General features: G+C 44.2%; 1 protein-coding gene across 5 annotated transcripts in view; it reads right to left on the bottom strand.

Moving 5' to 3' along the window:
• Positions 1–3863: 3863 nt before the first annotated feature.
• RPAP1 (RNA polymerase II associated protein 1) overlaps positions 3864–16196 on the bottom strand; it is a 56825-nt gene continuing 44492 nt past the window's right edge. For 2 of the 5 annotated variants that reach the window (XM_044436226.1, XM_044436228.1), the window contains 7 exons: positions 14625–14820; positions 12427–12576; positions 10849–10991; positions 8155–8959; positions 6624–6800; positions 5280–5336; positions 3864–4288 (listed from right to left, as the gene is read on the bottom strand). In XM_044436226.1, the coding sequence (XP_044292161.1) occupies positions 4133–4288; positions 5280–5336; positions 6624–6800; positions 8155–8959; positions 10849–10991; positions 12427–12576; positions 14625–14820 (1684 nt within the window). In that variant the 3' untranslated portion in view covers positions 3864–4132. Of the gene's footprint in view, positions 4289–5279; positions 5337–6623; positions 6801–7780; positions 7903–8068; positions 8960–10848; positions 10992–12426; positions 12577–14624; positions 14821–16196 lie in introns of those variants that run through there. The other 3 variants (XR_006415318.1, XM_044436227.1, XM_044436229.1) reach the window with 3 other exon arrangements.

The raw sequence follows: 16196 nt of genomic DNA, 5'->3' as shown, positions 1-16196 counted from the left end.
GAAGTTGGTCCAAAATTCAGCCACAAGTTACAGGGAGATTTAAATTAATATGGCAGTCTTTTGCCGCTGGCTTCCAGGCTCAGTTTAAAGAGTACTCTTAAGCTTTAAAGGAGGTATGAGCAACACTTGGCCCATGGGCTAAAGCCACCCCCCCCCACCGCCACTCATCATTGCCTCCAACACTTTAAAAGTGTTCCCCCACCCAAATATGGCTCCCATAGCAGGAACAGAACACCCAGACAACCAAATGTAGCTAAATTTTGCCCTTTAGATGCTCCATAACTACTATGGAATGCCAAAGGGGTTGCATTTAGCTTGGAGAGAGTGGAGCCTGCACTGGGGAATGAATATGGACACCAAACTCCAGCAGTTGTCCACTTTAGTTTTAGAGCCCACAGTCCTCCAGTGACCCCCTGATGCTGGAACTCCTGCAAAGTCTGCTGGAGCAAGTGGACAATGGTGTGGCACTTCTTGTGCACTTCAGAAAGCATACACAATCAGGCCCTTCCACATGGATTGGTTATGTCTTACATTCCATTAAAAATTAAGAATGCATTCTAGTTTCACATTATTTAAAAAAATAATGAAACATTCCAGTACAAAAGGAGTTTAGACTGTACCCAAATTATAAATCATTCCTGTTAGGTTCTTTACTGCTCTTCAACTCTGACTTAATATTAAGTCATTATTAAGGACCAATTATTTGTCCAGTTTGAAGCAGGAAGTACCATAATCCATAAGGCAAAGGCCACCTATGTGCTAATATTTCCAGAACACCAGCTTAATTGATATTAAAGGTTCTGCATTTTGAGCAGAGCTCGTCTTGTATCACTGTTATGCATTCAACCTATTTCTTAGCCAGCTTTCCAGACCCAAGTCTTCTCAAGGTGGCTTACAACATGATCCTGTCAAAAAAGATAAATGTTGCAGGGCACTAATTGGATTCTACAAAAAAGTTTCATAACATTATTCTTGACATTCAAATCAGTTTAAAGGAAAATATTTCCAGACAAAGGAATAATGGTCTCAGGGTCTTAGGATAAATGAGATTATCTTTGGTCTACAGAGCTACAGAAAATGGCATTCAAGATCAAGGACTTCTACAGGGGATGCAAACAGTAGTAATAGTGAAGACCTACTCATGTAGTAGGGATGCCAGATAATCAAATTCGAAGCAGGTATTGGCCTGGCATTTTTCTTGTAGGATGTCCAGGACTTACTGGGTTGAAGCCATTGTCCCAAATCTGTAATGCTGTTATTACTACAACAGTTGAATTAGCATCTAGCAGAATAAGACTGATGACTGGTTAGTACATATAAAGAACACAAAGAAGATGGTTATGCTGAAACATTTAGCAGTGAAAAGAAAAGGAAAGTAGGAGCTGATCAGCCTGGCTGTGTTCAAACATAATGGCAAGCCATGGGAGGAATATCTTTTTGCTGTGTGTGAATTCAGTGAGCAGGGTGAAGGGTGGCATGTTTGGCTACCTTGTATCCCGAGGGAGAATCAAAGGTCTGTTCTAAGGTTTCCACAGTTCAGCACTGTTTGTTGTTATGTATGAAATCAGTTCTGATTTCTCCAGTTTCTGCATTTCTGCCATCAAGTTTGGCAGCGAGGGTGGCTGCAGCAGCAGGTTCTCCAGCCGCCATTTTTGACTGTCCTCGTCTGCATAGCAACTGCCGAAGCAGCTGCAGCCACACTGCCTTGCACTGCTTTTTCCTTCTATCCACACATTGCCTTCCCAGTGCTTGGCTGCAGGACGACGACGCACAGCACCACCTCCAGCAGCAGTGACCCTGCAGACGGGCACGCTGGGCCCTCCTGGCTGGCCACTGCACTCTGCTGGAGCGGTGCTCTGCTCAGAGAGCCAGCACTCTCCTCTTGTGAAGGCAGCTTTGCCCAACAGGGGCTCCCTGGCCGTATGTGGGCAGGGCCATCACAGCAACCACCAGGTCTCCCCTGCCCTCCCCACCACCCACTCCTATCTTGCCCCTAGATTTCCCAGTGACGATCAGCAAGCCCCACTTTCCCCGCCCGCTGCCTCAGCCGTCTGGCAAACACATTCCTTCTGGTCAGATAGAAAACTTTCCCAGGTAGACACCCAAATGTGCTTCCATGGGAAACTATTCCCACAGGACATGCTTCCCTATTCCTGGCTTGGGTGCCCACACAGGTGCCCTCTGTGGAGCCAGGTGCATGGGTGGTGGCCCCTGGCAGTGTGTGCAAGTCCTGCGCACAGGTGTGTGTGGACACATGTGCCGCCAGGAAGGGGGCGGTGGGTGTGCTTGCACATGCTAGTGCAGAGCAAAGCAGCAGCAGGGAGCGTGTCTGCTGTGCTCCTCTACAGCAATGGTGCCCTGAAAGATTGCCAAGAAATAAATACAGTAATTCCTCGGTTCACGAACGCTTCCGTTCGCAAACAATTCGGTTCACGAACAGAAAGTCTGGCAACATTTTGCTTCTGTTCACAAATTCCACATTGGGTGATGAACACAATCGCAGCCATCTTCCCTGCATGAATACGATCGGGCCATTTTCCCCGCACTGTGACCATGTGTCAGAGCGAGTTTGAGTGGGGAAGATAGCCATGATCGTGTTCGTGCAGAAACACAAATGTGGCCATCTTCCCCGCTCTGACACGTGGTCGCAGCTTCCTCTAGTCGAGAATGCAGTCATTGTTTTCCCTCCAAACAATAACCTCCTCCCCACCCACCTTCCTGTCCTCCATGCCAGAAGTCACCTCAAGCAAGATTAGTGTTGTCTCTCATCACACTCTACTGTACTGTACTTTGTTTCATATTTTTGTGGTTAAAAATATTACATATGGTTCAGAACAGAGTAACCTTATTTACATTGAACCTTATGGGGAAATATGAATTGGTTCGCAACCAATTCGGTTCATGGCCAGAATCATGGAACGAATTAAGTTTGTGAACCTAGGTACCACTGTAATTACATTAGATGCAAGACTTTGGCCCACTGAATTCTGAGGAAAGCCTATCTCTTCCTAATTCCCTTATTTTACTGCAACACTGAAATAAAACAATGAAAGGGAATGGAAAGTAATACACGTACAGTCCCCTGGTCCAAAAACAGTGGAAATGAACACTTCTTTCTTTAACCGTGTTCCCATCAATGACAGAGAAGCAATAGCAAAGGGTGTGGATCCCGTCTCAACTTCCTGTGAAATGTTCACAGGGAAAGTGTAATAACTTCACCATGAGGGAAGACCAGCTTCTCTCTGCAAACTACACACAGGGAAGTATGGTCAGTGGGAGATTCCTCACCCGTCCTGCAGTCTTCTTCTACTTTAATCTTGAGTAAGCATATTTGGCTTCTGGGCCTAGATTCCCTCACCCCCTAGGACTCTTTTGCCAAGAACCCCACAGAAGGCCCAGTGGCACCTGTGAGCAGGTCTTCAGACTGAGAACATTCCATTTTGTTTGGAGTGCCTCTCCAACCAACCACTTATTTCTCTTTTCCTTATGAGCACTGCAGGAAGAAACATCCTGGATAACTGTATTAAATATAATAAAGTTATAAAAACAAAGAGAGGAAAACACTTAATGCAGAGGCAGGTGGCTTTGTGTAGAAATAAAAACTTCTAACATAGTTTCCTGATCTATCTGGTGCAGAACAGCTGCAGGACTTAACCGAGTGTGGAAGTCACTATCTTGAGAAGAGTTTCAGAGTCAGTTTCGCCTTTCCCATGTATTGCTATTCCAGACACTACAGACTTCTGATGGAATGGCAAGGAATGCTGAATATCAGACTACTGTTTGAGGTAAAAACAACAACCAAGCGCTTGTGCTGCAACATAGACTCTTCCCAATATGAAATAGCAATAAATCCTACCACCACCTCACTTTGTACCACATTTTTTAATTTATTCATCTTTCCTCTCAAAACACACACTTGCTCTTCTCAATTTGTTTCCCCATTGTGGAAAAAAGTTGACTGGAAAGAAGAAACGGGAAGTTGGTCTGATGGTCTACCAAGGCCAGGCCAGGCCAAGTCAAAGAATGCAGATCCTTGTCTGTTCTGCTCAGGCAAGAGCATGGAAGTGACAACGCTTTCTGTGTCTCGTCACCACAGCCCCTCGCTTCTTCAGCCATCAGCTGAGGTCCTCCTCTAAGAGTCTGGCAAAGGCGGCTCCCTGCTGGGTGCCTTCACTGTCACAGCATGCAGATATTTCAGTCGAATGGCAGGAAGCTGTTCATAAAGATCAAAGCCCACTGGGCTATCTTTATTTGGACATTTGTAGTAGAGAAGATGCCTCTTTAATGCCTAAAAGGAGTAACAGGAAATGGAGAATGGTGGAAAAGCAAGTTATTTTCCTTCCCAGCATAGCCCATATTCCAATACAGCCCAAAACCTGAGTCAATCGGTCTTTCAGTATAAGGCATTAAGGGAGGAGGGGCTTAGACAAGGAAAATGAATAATAGTCACTTAGGTGCTACGCTCAAATCACAGGAAGTTCACACAGTCAGAATATCTGCTGTGAGGAAATTGCATTCAACCACTGATGTAATTAACTGCAATACTGGGTTGCTAGTACTTTCCCCCATCAAGTACACCCATTTCTGGCTCCACTCCTCTTTGTACCTATATTTATATTATATATTATAATATATATAATTTTATTTTATGCATTTATTTTTATGATGATCATGAAGGGGATTTTAAATTGTTTACAGTAGTTAATTATTTATCAAATCAGTAACCCTTATAATAGTGCTTGTTGTATCACCACGTCACTTTTAGTAGGTTGCTGAAAACACTCTAGTACAGGCTTCCCAGCCTGTTTTGAACTTCGGCCTTCAAGTCCAAATATCTGGAAGGCACTGGGTTGGGAGAAGTTTGCTCAGGGGAACTGGCTGAATTGAGGTTTGAACTAGATAATAACCTTGTGATAATACTGTACCAAACAAATGCCTGCAATTGTTCCTTCTATTTTACAGCATGTGTTTATCCATTTTTTAAAAAATTATCCAACTGGTCACACAGAAAGTACATTCTGTTGAACATCATGGACCTGGAAGTCCAGGTATCAAGAGCTGTTTCGCTAGTTAGGCACTGTAGTCCTCAGTTGCAGCTACAGGAAGGAACAAGGGTGCACAGAGTTGCGCACGGTTTTGCGCAGTGTTCCCCAAGTGGACTGTTCCTTTCTACAGAAACTGTGGCTTCCTTGTTCTGCTCTTAGAACTAGGAAATAAAATCAGTATGGAAAACAGCACAGTTGACAGTGAAAGTCAACACAGACAGTCTTTCCTCCTACCTCATCTGCCAAGAGCCAGGTTTTCTGGAGCAGGGTTTTGCGGGCAGCATCTACCTCCTGAGACAAAATACAAGATATGTTAGAAGTAGGACATCTTTATAGTTTCCTTCTTAAAAGCAAGAACTCTCTAACTCTTCAGTCCTCCCAAAAGAATTTTCTTTGTCATCACAGACACTGCAATTTGCTAGAGCTAAAATCTTTACAGCTTACATAGGAACCTTTTTATTCTTCAAGTGAAAAGTCTGGGTTGCAAAGAAAAGCCAGCAAAGATGCTTTTTCTTGCTCAGGCTGCTGTTTCTGGATTAGCTTCTTGGAACATTAATATTCTTTTGGCATGCCTAAGAAGTAGCCTGTGGCCCATTAAGAATTCTATTAACTCTGGGCATTAGACCTCAAAAGATCCAGGTTACTTGCACAGTGGCAAAGCAAAGATAGAGCCATGGTCCTACTAAGCATTCCCTGCAACACCCAAGAACAGCTGCCACAAGGCAAAAACCGATTTGGCCTCCAGGCCCCAGTGCTGCTCCCAGATCTTCCATAAAATCCCCCTCCCTCCCTCTCTCCCTCCCTCCATGTATGTGTATATGAATTTTTATATAATTTATACCCAGTTTGCTATATCAAGCATATACTCAAGGACATAAAATATATTAAAATATCAGAGCAATTGTAAGAACACTTAAAAGCAGTAATTTGAGGGAACTGTAGGATGTAAAAAAATAGTCTCTCCTTGAAAAATGCCACTTTCCAACACCCAATTAAAAGTTAAGACAGGTGTGGGAGACCATTCCACAATCTGTCTGCCACAACCAAAGCGGCCCTTTTTCTCAAACGTGCACCTGCCAAACTTCTAGGGGAGCTGCAGGGGAAGAGGCAGGGCTCAGAAACAGGGCTAAGTTCTCAGTGGCATATTTATACAGAAGGTAGCAATTCTTGAGATACCATTTGAAGCCCTAAATAACCTTGCAGCAAGGTAAAATCAGCACCTGAACTGAGCCCAGGAAGAAGTTGGCAACTGGTGAAGCTAATGGTCAACAGCATATGATCTGGGAACCCAGCAGCTGTACTTGAGACAATCCTCCAGACTATGTTCAAAGACAATCCCCAACCCGCCCCCCCGCCCCCATTTTATTATGTTTAAAAATCCATTTGCAAACTTCTCTAGACACTGGAGGACAAAACATTTTTCAGAATTTTCCAACTGAATCTCAGTTGCTTTCTGCCCCACTGGTGGCAGGAAGACATCAAAAGAGTACCAAGGAAGAGGCCTGTGTGTGTGCGATACAACCAGTTGGTGGAAAAACCGAATGCAGCATGGGCAGACTCTGAAAAATCATCACATACCTGCGTGGTGCTATCCTGGGAGAAAATGAAACTGTTGACATGGGCCACAGCAACCACATACAAAACAGGGCACCACTTCTGTCGCAGAACCCCTGTGACCAGGGTCTGGAAGTACTGCCGTAAGAGATTCAGATTGTCCTCAGGGGGGGAAAGGTACTGCTCCAGAGGGAGGGAGAACTGCAACAAAAGCAGGAAAGTGACATTACAAACCCACAAACCCCGCACTGTCCTGTGCATCAAGAAAAGATAACGTGATCGGTTTTAATTAGGCGAGTGGGAAAGCAGGATGTCCAGGATGGGAGGCCCCTCAGGTACAGGGGACTCAGCTGGCCTGAGCTCAGGGCTGAGAAAAATCAACCTCACTGAGGCCTTGGCTATTACAGTGAGTTAAATCTTACAGGGTGCATACAATTAAGGCCCAAGATGCCACTGAAGCTTTCTCTTCCTTATGCTGCTATATATCTTCCTTGTTGAACATTTCCCATTAGCTCTCCCGTTTTGGAGACACTGCAGGACTGTGCAAGAGTTTTTTCCAGGTATACATCTGGCATCGTTTCCTGTATCTCCAGGTTTCCCAGCAACTCTGCTACCCCAAGCAAGGCCTTGGGGCACCAAAGGATGGTTCCCCAAGTGACCCAGGGCCCTGACTGCAAGGCTGAAAGAAGCATCCTCCTTGCACAGCAATGTGAATCAGACTTATAGGTCCAAATTTAACTAGGCCACATTTTGCAAATACAAATGAGTTAAGGACTCTTGCACAGGATAAGGTGACTGTTAATTCAGGGAGAGCACGAAAGAATTCACTTCTCCACTGAGGACTCAGTAGCTGCCATTGCTCATGTTCAATCAGGCTGGGACTAGGATTGGAGCAAACACAGCATTGTCCATAGTCTGCTGCATGCAGGGCTGTGCCCTCCCCAGGCAGAAAGTAGCTTCTGCCCTCTTTGCATCTCCCATTTGCTGCCCATGTCCCCTCTGAAGAAGAAATCTGTATCAGGGCAGCGGAGACAGTAGTGGGTGCTGTGTGTGACAGGGAAGCATAATTCTCCCTCTGTATGAGGCCTGCAAATCCCAGCACCTGTGGCAGGAAAACAACCTGCCACAAGGCGGCTCGAAAAGGGCCTTCTGTCCAGTAGGAAAGGCACACAGAGAACTACCTGCTGAGGAAAAGAAATGCATCCCTCATGGGGAAGACACTCCAAGACCATTAGAAGAGTCAAGCTGGATCAGACCGAGGGTCCCTCTGGTTCATTGTTCATACAGTGGCCGACCAGATACCCTAATAGAAAACCCAGTCAGGACATAAGCTGTCTGCTCTGCTAGGATCAGGAGTGCTAATCCCTTCTACCCACTTCAAGGAAGGCCCATGGGGAAGAAATGGAGGTGAACACTTGCAATGTACAGAAAAACTCAACAGCTTTTGGAATATGCAAATCGACACTCACAGCCCTATAGCTCTCATCTTGGCCCCACTATACTTCTCTGGTCATCCATTCTCTGAATGGAGCCTAAGCAGCTCTGGGAGACTTGCCTCTTTGAGCGGAACCCCCAGTGCTCTCAAGGTGCTCACATGCTCTCCAAAGACAGCCAATCTTAGCTGAACGCTGAACCTTCTCTGTAGGGGAAGAAGCACAAAGGCACCAAAGAGAGGGTCTCCAAAGGAGACTCCTTCAAACTGTTCCAGGAGGTTGATGTAGAGGTCATGAAATGAAGCCAAGCCAGGAAGGGGAGCATCCAAGTTCAAGGAGGCCTGGACTTTGGAGTGACAATAAAGTGAGAGCAGAGCCGCTGTATAGCAGTGGACAGGACCTTCCAGGAACAAGTCACTGCCTGTGAGGAAGACACACATGAGCCTTGCCAGTTTGGCTGCGGCTGAGATGTCCTGAAGGGCTTTGGCTCTCCAGGTCTCCAACAGGAGGACCAACTGCAGGTTCCGGGTCACAGTGTTGACTAGATCCACAGGAAGACAAGTTGGCACGGCCCACTGCATTTCTGCACCAGTTACTTTATTATAGAGGTTGATGAGAGGAAGGAATGGCCAGTCTGAAGGCAGGATGGGCCCTCTGACTGCAGGAAGAAGCATGGACTGGATGAGATGAGTTTGACCTTGGTAAATATTTCTGGAACGCACAAGAGCTGGCTCCAGGTAAACAAAATGAGATAGATAACAGGCTTGGATAAGCGGGAGGTGCTGGTATGCTTCTTCAAGTAAGGCACCACGAGTAGGGAGGGGAGAAATGGCAGCTGCTGAGCCCGGCTGGGTAGGTTTTGCCTTTGAGCTCAAGTGCAGAAGGTCCGAGAAGTCAGCAGCTTCAGGCCCTCCGGCTTTGCCTTCTCTGCAAAAAGGAGGAAACAGATGATAAATGTTGATGCTTTCTTTACTAATGTGATGGGAGACACATGACTATTGCTATTTCCTTATCTCTTTCCTACAGCCAAAAGTAATCCCCCATAGAGTGCATTATCTCTCGTTTACAAACAGAGAGGCAGCACTACTGAAAGGCACTGCCTTGAGGAAATGGATTGTTTTATTCAGAAAGCACATAAGAACATAAGAACTGCCTTGCTAGATTAGACCAGGGAGTCATTAGTCCAGCAGTCCAGTTCCAGCAGCAGCTAGATAGATGCCTCTGGGGAAGTTCACAAACAGGATATTCAAGGTGGCAACTATCCCACCCCCCATCACTTTTGTCTTCAGTACCTTGAATTCAAGAGGCTACTACATCTCCACACTGATGAAGTCTCACTTATGGTATCAGACCTTATCGCCACAGTGAGAGCTAGCCTTCAACAATTTGTCAAATTCTTTTAGAAGTCTGATCCTCAGCAAGTTATTCCAAAAACTAAGCTATTTCTTATGGATTTATTTCATCATGGGCAATGTCCCTCAGATGAATTCAGAACCAATTATAGACATCATTAGAGAACACAAGACAAAAGAACACCCCCTGCCCAAAGAAAATGAAACAAAAAGTTACTCTATTTTAGAGAAGTACATTTTCCTTCGCTCATTGTCGAAGTCTTAGATACTAATTCCTACCCAACAAAGCTTAAGAAACTTATCCAAATGAGAGGACTTTAAAATTCTGATTACTAGCAAAGCCCGGAAAGCTCTAATGCCTTGGGGAAAAGCCTGTGCAACGCTGCAAATCTGCATTTAACATAAATAATTTCAAAAAGTTCTACCATAAATTTAAAATATATCCTCAAGGTCACAGCTGAGTTCTCAGTTGAGGAAGTGGGGAAGGAGCAAAGCTGTGTGAGCTGCAACCCTGATTCACCTGTGCAAACTTTGGGGAGGGCCTCACCTAAGATTCTGCAGGCCAGAAGAAACAGCAAGCTAAATGTGGCCCACAAAACTAACAGCAAATACATAAAAGGCCACAGCAAATATGATATAGTATACTGTATAGATCAATATAAGGTAGAAGGTTTCTCCTTTTTCTCTTCATATTTTTGGAATCTATCTTTAAAATATCACTTTGGAAGTGTCCACTTGGTTTAGTGGCATTCTCCACATATCTACAGAAAACAAGCAATCCATAGTGTACTTGAGAATTATGATCTAGGCAAGTTTGCATTTTAAACCAGGCATTCATGAGGCTCAGTCGTATTGCTAATTGTTATTAAATTTATTATCTAAATGGAGAAACTGTGAAGTAACAGTGGGATTATTTATCATACCAAACATATTCACAGTACTGTTGAGACTCAGCATGAATGCAGGGAAATGCAAACACATTAAATTCTACATACATCCAAAATGGGGAAATGTTATCAAGCATCCATGAAATCAGAATGTAATACAGAGAATACTGTATTTGGACTAGGTGGATTTAAAACCATGCTTAGTCCTTATGCTTTGGGCAAATTACAAACACATACACACTGGCATTTTGAAGAATATAATATATTGTCAGCTCAGGGAAAAGATTAATAGCCTCTACTACCCGAGTAACAAACAAAAGCAGTGAAGTTGGTTAGGAGATTTAGAACAGCCTTCAGACATTGTAAAGTAGAACATGGAGACAGCATTTGTGCTTCAGTACAATAGGATGAGCTGTGTTAACAGCAGAAAGTCCAGCACAAGGGAACCTGGGCCAGTCTACTTTCCCCTTAGGCCACTTTAAACCTCTTCCTCCCTTCTTCTTTCACAAATGGTTCCCCACATCTAAACTTCAGAAAATGGTTATGCAATGGGAGTGGGGGCGGCAGGGAGACTTACGGGATCAGTTTGGGATTAAAAGCAAGACCCAATAGGAGTTCGTGAGCCAGGTGCTCGCTGCCTGGCAACAAACGATTTAACAATGCCATGGCAACCAAGTGATGGCATGAGGCATGCTGGCTGTAATCCGAACAAGTACCTGCCTGCAGAGGAAACAAAAGTCCAATATATAAACAAATTGCCACTGATTACATTGACACATGCACAGGGAGAGGGTGCAGAAATTAGGAAATATTTGGGAAGTCTTTAGATTATGGACAGTGGAGTATCGATTAAACAGATGAATTAGAACCTTAACATTCATTTCCTCCTGCTAAATTTAATACTTCTACATAGTTCCCAATTCTAAAAAACACAGTACAACCTTGTGTACCTTCGGCATGGCAAAACAAACATTAAGATGGAGACTTCACTTTGTCAGAACTGGGGTTTGGTCTCCCTGGTGCACAGGAGACCAGCTATCACTTTCACCTCATAGTTGATGGTCACAGAGCATGAACAGAATCCAGAAGCTCCTTGAAACTAAGTCAATTTCTCCACTTGGGTGTGGAGGGACAGGACTGATCATATGCTGTTATGCTATGCTCAGGCATGGTAATTTGGGCTGCAGACTGCACAACACTTTGTGCATTGTTTGCTTGTTTCTGAAAAGGGCAAGAGAAATAAGTGGGCCTCAAACTTCTTAATGAACCTGCCATATTCACCATCTTCCACTCCATGGCCTTTCCTCCAGCCAGCACTGCAGTCCCGTCCCTACCTGGACAGGGATAACCTGGCCCCAGCAGTCTACACTCTGGTTGCTTCCCAGCTAGTTCACTGAATTACATCCTAGCCGGGAAGCCACTGAAGTCAGTTCAGGAGCTTCAGCTTGTGCAAAATGTAGTGGCCAGACTGATAGCACACACCAGAGAACTTGCACTGGCAGGCTGTATGTTTTCAAGCCTAATTCAAGGGTGAGTGTAGTGTAGTGGCAGAGTGTTCGAATGAGACGGGCAGGTCCATTCGGTCCCAAAGCTCACCGGGTGACTTAAAGGATTGTTGTGAGGATAAAATTGAGAAGAGGAGGAATATGCAAGCTGTCTTGGGCTCCTTGAAAGGAAGGAAAATGTGGGGAAAATATAATCAATTTTTAAAAAGGGTTCAATATACCTGATGGAATGCCTCTCCAATTAAGAACTAACTTCTATATTATGATAGTTATTTATCTTGCTCTGGGTGCCTCCTCTGAGAGCAGTTTGGAGGATGGCAACAAGGGTGAGGGCTTTTCAGTGCTGGCCCCCCAGTTACAGAACATTCTTCCCACTGAAGTCTGCTTGGCACCAACATGTCACCCTCTTTCCACCACATTAAGACTTTCCTCTTTCTCCCAGGCATTGGACAGTATATGATAGGTTTTCAACTGATTCTAGGATTTCTATTGTTGATCATTTAAACATGTAGTATAGAAATGCAATATACTACCCACTGGGTAGTAGAGAAATGTAATTGGTATCATTATCAGTATCATCCTCCTCCTCATCATCATCATCTCAAATGAAATAAGCAATCCAGTACAGATGTGTGAGGCAGAAAACCCACCATTTTCTGAGCGATTGCAAGCACAAAGTATTGGAAGTGGTACTCATGGCGCAAGAGCCACACAGAGGAGGGGGTTAAAGAGCATGATCCAGCAGTCTGGCTCTGGAGCAGATAGTATTTCAGACCCTTCACATCCAGAATGGACACATACTGTAAAATACACAAATCAAATTTGAAGCTGTTACAACTAAACAATATTTGAGGCAGTTATGAATACCAAAGTGCAAAGAAAGTATTTTTTCAGCTGTTCCTAGAAAAGGCATCCATATATACAACAATCAGCTACTGCAGCATCCTACCCATTGTCTACTGGGAGAAATTACAAGTGAAGGCTTCCTTGGAGAGAATGATGTACTTTGTATCACTACTGCCTTCACTATTCACATTTTTTTCTAAAAAAAATTAGGAAACAGCCAGACTCTTGCCCAGCCTTTGATATCCCTTGCTACAATCTGGTTCAAGACAATCAGATTCCAACAGTGAACTATCAATAGTATTCCGTATTTCTCTGGGAACTATCACCTCTTTAAAGGCAAGCCTCATGAGTTTACCTATCGCTGAAAAAAAAGGGGGAGAGCCACTGTGGCGTGATGGTTATAAAGTGTTGGACTGGGGACCTGGTACCCACTCAGCCATGAAACTCACTGGGTGACTTTGGGTCACTCACTCGCAGCCTACACTATCTCACAGGGTTGTCTTTATGAGGATAAAATGGAGCTATGTAAGCATCAACATGCCTCATCTTTTATTTTCATCCCGGCAGCCTTGCTTTGGATTGTAGGAACAGAACACTGGGACCAGAGTCCTCAGCTCTGAACTTTACTGGCAGCAGGCAGTACGGACTACAGTCAAGGCTGGCCACATGTATGCAATGTGGCAAACCCTGAACATTTTACACATAAACACATGAATTTATTTGGGTCTTTGTAATGCCTATTTTCAAGAGTAAGTGTTGAAAAGATACTGCTGGGATATGTTTTATAGGAAATACATGTGATAATCATACTTTCCATATGTGTCCACTATTATACAACATGCTGAAATAATTCATAATGCTGAAATTCCTCCAAGAGACTCGTGTTCATAATCAACCTTCCAAAAGTTTAGAGGCTTTCCCTCATTATTCTTTAAATATTTTCAGTGACTGTCACTCTCCATCAGTTTTACTTGCTCCATAGCTTCTCATTCTTCTACTGACCAATACTTTATCACTGGCACTTCAGTTATTTCCATTCACATGCTACTTTTATTCTTCCTGTAATTACTAAGTAAGATACCACTTCTGTATCAGTACAGCATACACTATTTACTTAAGATACAACAATACAGTATGTGGATCAACATGAATATAGTAACTGGGTTCAGACAACAGGATAACCCACATTTAAGGGTTGAGTATGGGTTGGATGTGGGATGTTATTGCATTGTGGGTTGCTACTTAAACAAGGGATATTCAGTCAAGGCTTGTTAAACACAAACAACCCATAAGGAGAACCCAAGTGAACTGTGGGTTGTTGACCACTGTTCACTCTCTCAGCTAAGTTCAGACAACACAAAAACCCACAGTTCAACAATAGTTCATACTCAACTTATATGTAACACTTGACTGTAAGTTATGTTGTTTGAACACAGTGTTCCTAATATGGTTGGATTCAAACATCATGCTAAACAATGGCTTAGCATGGAAGTTTTCACTTCTGTTTGTCCTGGACAGACTGTAATCAACATTAATTATGGCTAGATTTGAAAAACCAGTTTCATGATTTGAAGCTGGCTTACTTAACATTAACATTGGCTGTATTTAACATCGCACTTTCAGATTCGGATGATGTGACAAGCTATAGTAAACCAGAAATTGAAAAGAAAGCTTCTGAGCACTTCATCTTGACTGTGAGGAAGAAGAGAGAAGGGAGCATGAACATGTAGGGAAAGTGTTAAATCTTGTGCTAACCATAAAATAGTGTGATTCCCCACTGTAACAAATATGTCTAACTGTTAGCCTTCAACAGGGCTCATCCAACACATTCCTGGCTTTACTAGCTGCCTGAAAAATATAGCTAGAAAAAAAATGTAATTGTTGCACTATCATCCAAATGCAGAAAGTGTCCACTAAGGGCTCTTTCCACTCTTGGGCAGACAGAACATGTTCCATAGAGAAAGGCTCGACATAAACAGGTTGTCAAACTAGCAGTACTCACCTTGCCAAGCAGCCCTTTGTGTATGTGGATGCTGCTGTTGACAAGAACAAGGATGGCAGTAAGGAAAGGGAAAGGCGACTTAGAGCCAGCTAAGCTCATTGGGGGCTTGCCTCCAGTGCAACCCAGGGAAATGATGCTGGGGAGTGTTTCTGGTGCAGGGGAACAGGACAAAGGATTGCACAGTGCCGAACATGGCCTACATGGAAAAAGGGAGAGAAGAATGTTACACCCAAGGGCATTGTTTCTACCGAGGAAAATGAAGCAATACAGTTTTTAAAATCCCATATAGTAAGGCACGATCCGCCAGGCACCAAACAGTGGCACAGCATTTCTCTCCTCACAGAACCCCACCCAGACTCTCTGTTGGGCTCCTTCTCCCTCACTGCAGCTCCAGATGCAGCCAACCCTTGCAACATATAGAACGAGGAATCTGGACTGGGTGAGAAGAATGGGAGAACTTGATGTCTGTCTCCTCTGCAGGATCCATCATGTGTTTTGGTGAGAAGTGCACTGTGCCAGACACCTTCCTCTTCCTATGCCTGCTATACTGTACCTGCTCCAGCACAATGTGGCACCAGTTATGGATTTCCCTGTTCCCAGCCTGGGGGACAGATGGTGGGCCATGGGTTCCCATTCAGGGAAAGAGACAGCAGAGGGGAGGTGGAAAAGGCAAGCAACGGTGGGAAGGCTTCATGATGGGGGTGGGGAGACCATGGTACTCTCAGGCCAGAGTCAATGCAAAATTAAGTGACATCTTACACACAAGATCGTTTTAGGGGCTTGTATAAGATGATGGGCCAGAAACTGCCTTCAGCTCAAGAATTTGACGTTTCTTCCCCAGGAGCCTTTCAGAAGCCATGATGTGGGCACATGGGGGCAGCTGAAACAACCCAAAACCTGGAGGAACTACAGGCTCCTTCAGGATCACAGTGTCAATTGCATATAGTTGGCTCAGAAGGGAAAGAAAAAACAGTTGCTGGCAAGTGAAGCTGTGAAGTCACATGGGAGGCTGGGGCAGAAAAGCCAAGGACGACGGGGGCTACAGCAATGCAGTCTGAGTTGGAGAAGCAAGATTGCTCCCAGGAAGCAGCCCTTACACCTGCTCTTGTCAAACAGCTTGATGGCACTTTTCAACCACCATGAAAGGACCCTTTCGGGTTTGGATACACGGGCAAGCTATCATATGAAGCACCCTAAAAGAAGTTGTGGCTTCTCAGGATAGCATATTCAAGAAAAACAAGCCTCTCTGCTGAAAACATGCTGAGTCTGCATAGCACAACAATCCACTGTGGCCGATTGCACGCAGCAAGTTGTCATGTTGTGACAACCAAATCACTGTTGTTTTGCTACAACACATGTACACATGGCTACCTGTCTGGAATGCCTACTACTTAGTGGGATGGCTCTCAACACTGAACAAAAAGGTTCTGCACCAAAAAACCCCCTCATTTTGTGCCAAAAAGCCATATTTTATGACCTGAATAAATAATGCAAGTTAACATGCTTGCTTTGCATAATTTACTCTTATGATGCCTTTGCTAACAAGAAAATTAAGGACTGGAGTATATAACA

The sequence above is a fragment of the Varanus komodoensis genome, unplaced genomic scaffold (assembly GCF_004798865.1).
Source record: "Varanus komodoensis strain SLA01 unplaced genomic scaffold, ASM479886v1 scaffold3, whole genome shotgun sequence".
NCBI classification, from domain to species: Eukaryota; Metazoa; Chordata; class Lepidosauria; order Squamata; family Varanidae; genus Varanus; species Varanus komodoensis.
The sequence above is the reverse complement of the archived record's forward strand: the minus strand, read 5'-3'. Positions and strand labels throughout refer to the sequence as shown.